Raw genomic sequence first — 3,280 nt, forward strand, 5'->3', positions numbered from 1 at the left:
CTTAGGTAATTTTTGGTACTGAACGAATAAAAATAGTCAGTAGGTTTATCCAAATCGTTGGTTAAGGCTTTGTTTAGCAGTTTTTTCAAGATATTTGTCAAATTAACTGATTCTTTATTTTACAGTAAAAACATGACAAAAGACACAAAATTAATAGAAAGTTACTTAGATTAGTGTTAGATATGAAGTATATGCTAAATGTGTGCTCTATTATAAGAATGCCATTTGTATCCTGATTTTTTTATTTCTTTTCGACTCTTTTTTTTTAATTTTTATTTTTTTAAAAGTTGGGTGAAGGCGGCATTGCACCATACAGTAAGTAAAGGAGGCGGAGGAGCAACAACCTTCTTAAAAAAATTACACTTAATTCTTTTAAATATTTTAAAATTTCATTTTAATTTTTAAGCTTTTCAAACTTTCATTTCCCACTTCAAAACATTATTTTTAAACCAAGTTTCAACTCATATTTCCATCCACACACATATATATAGATAGTAAAAATTATGTTATATAAACTGATTTCAAATTAGGTTTAATGATCTTGAGGTATAAAAATAATTACTTAAAATAATTACTTGTTTTATATAAAAATTTTATTAGGATAGAAAAAATAAAATAAATACCGTCTGTATTTCATATCTCTTTTTCACTTTTCTTTTTTTGTCGTTCTAAAATTATTGTTTACTTTTTATTTTACATTATATTTTTATATAAATTGACTATTATAATTTTATTTTATTTTATTTTAAAAATAACTTCTCAAATTATTTTTTTAAGTGAATATTTAAAATATTTTTTGATATTTAATAAAAGTTAAGTTAATAAAAAATTATGAAATAAATTATAAATCTAAAAAGTGTTTGTTTGTTTGTTTTGAGGGATTCGAAAGTTATAAGATATATAATCTAATATTTTCAAGATTATGCGTTGACATTGCAATGAGTTGTTTCATAATATGACTATAAATAATTTATTTTATATGTATTAGGCCATCAGATTTTAGCATGGAGTGATTTCTTCACAGAATCCTAGTCCAACTATAACTTCTTTTTTTTTTTTTCTGTCGAAAGTCCAACTATAACTTAATCTCGGATTTCATATCCAAATAGGATGCAAAGATCAGGACAGAACCAAGTCGTATTTGACTTCTGATTTCTATCTCTGCATGGACTTCGTATGACCATAAATAGATGCAATTGTTTTCACTCTAGTTTGCCAAAGCCAGCAATAGTTGAAACTCTTTATTCTCTACAGCCATGGCTTCCTCCAAGCTTCTTTTCCCTTTGCTTCTCTGTTCCGTTTTCCTTTTTCTTCTTCTGCCTATATCTAGTGCTCATCTTCTCAAGGCTTGTGAGTTTGAGGCCATATACAACCTTGGGGATTCAATTTCTGACACTGGCAATTTGATCCAAGAGGACCCTGCTTCTGTTTTTTCTAGACTTCCCTATGGCCAAAACCTGTACAGGAATCCAACTGGTAGATGCTCCAATGGCTTGCTCATTATTGATTTCATTGGTAAGAAACCACTATATTATTTCACGTTTTATATGCTCTTTTGTGTGCGCTTAAGATAATTATTGCACGTGTTTGTATTTTGACAGCAAAATCAGCTGGTATTCCACTTCTTGAAGCATATTTGAATGCTAGTTCCAGCAAGACACATGGCGTGAATTTTGCAGTTGCTGGCTCTACTGCATTGCCTGTGGAATTTCTTGCAGAAAAAGGAGTGATTGCCCCTGTCACCAATAGTTCTCTTACCAAACAACTCAACTGGATGCATACCCATTTCAATACAACCTGCCATAGTTCCAAAGGTTACTATATATTACTGATGCATCATACTTTATAATAAGATAAATTATTTATTGAACTTATAACTATGCTTACTATTGTCTTATCCTTCTTATATTTTACAGAATGTGTAGAGAAACATAAGAGATCTTTGTTCATGGTTGGGGAGATTGGAGGCAATGATTATAACTATGCTTTCTTTCAAGGCAAGAGTATTGATGAGTTGAAGTCCATGGTATCTGATGTTGTTAAAGCTATCAAAGAAGCTGTTATGGTTAGTTAATTTTCTTCAAACATAGAGTAATTGATTTCTTCTGTTCATCTTTTCATTACCTTAAATTTCCTACATGTTTTCTGTAGAGGGTTATTGGATTTGGTGCTGCTCGGGTTATTGTTCCTGGGAATTTTCCAATCGGTTGCATGCCCATATATCTTAGTGGATTTCACTCCAATGATTCTAGTGAATATGATGAATTTCATTGCCTCAAAGGACTGAATAACTTTGCAATGTATCACAATGAGCAACTCCAGCAAGCAATTAAAGAATTGCAAGAAGAGAATCCAAAAGTGAATATAGTATATGGGGATTACTACAATGCCTACAAGTGGATTTTGAGTAAAGCTGCATTGCTTGGTGAGTTTTTGAAGTCTGCAAATTGTGGTTTAACATAACATTAACTACTGAAACTAACGTTGCGTTGCTTCATGGAAACAGGGTTTGATCCAAAATCACTGCAAAAGGCTTGTTGTGGGAGTGGAGGTGATTATGATTTTAGTCTTAATAGAATGTGTGGGGCTCCTAACGTACCAGTTTGTCATACACCTCAAGAACATATCAGTTGGGATGGAGTACATTCAACTGAAAAGGCCTATTTCTTCATGGCTCGATGGATCATTCGCAACATCTTCCAAAAGCTTAAGTGCATAGCTTGATTATTTCATAAATTTATATACTAGTTTGAAAGTTTGTCATTTAATTTAGTTTGTGGCTTTTAATTTTAATGGAAAGAAATTCAGTTGGTTAACATTTTTGAGATGTTATATCTATCAATATTAATTCTTATGTTGCTTATATATGCTATTAGCAATTCTTATATATGCTAGTTTTGGTTCCAATTAAATCTAAATTTTGAATCGTCAATGCAATTTTAATTCGAAAAAATTTTTAATATAAAAATAAATAAAAAATAAAGAAATAAATATAGATATTAAATATTATCAAATTAATAATTGAGTAAATAGTAAATTGTACAAAAGGTATCCATTTTCATAATATGAAAAATAAAGTAATATTTAAATTTAAATGGAAATAATATTTGTTACCTATAAAAAAAAAATTTTAACTTTTGATAATTAACTTTCCACTTATCAATTTTATGTACCACAATTTTATTAGATGATCAAACTGAAACTAAATGGGATCGTCAATTCAAATAAGCTAATTTTGATTTTTGTTCAAAGGAAGGCGCCTATAACTAACCCTAATATA

At 29.6% G+C, this 3,280-nt stretch overlaps 1 protein-coding gene across 1 annotated transcript; it reads left to right on the forward strand.

The window, feature by feature from the left end:
• The first annotated feature begins 1,106 nt into the window (after positions 1 to 1,106).
• Positions 1,107 to 2,724, forward strand: LOC122723844 (GDSL esterase/lipase At5g03980-like). The gene is made up of 5 exons (XM_043957737.1): positions 1,107 to 1,515; positions 1,602 to 1,814; positions 1,926 to 2,065; positions 2,152 to 2,425; positions 2,507 to 2,724. Exons 1-5 carry the CDS (start codon positions 1,257 to 1,259, stop codon positions 2,722 to 2,724), a joined length of 1,104 nt encoding a protein of 367 aa, XP_043813672.1. The 5' UTR covers positions 1,107 to 1,256.
• Positions 2,725 to 3,280: the final 556 nt, after the last annotated feature.

This window comes from Manihot esculenta, chromosome 6 (genome assembly GCF_001659605.2).
Source record: "Manihot esculenta cultivar AM560-2 chromosome 6, M.esculenta_v8, whole genome shotgun sequence".
Classification (NCBI taxonomy): domain Eukaryota; kingdom Viridiplantae; phylum Streptophyta; class Magnoliopsida; order Malpighiales; family Euphorbiaceae; genus Manihot; species Manihot esculenta.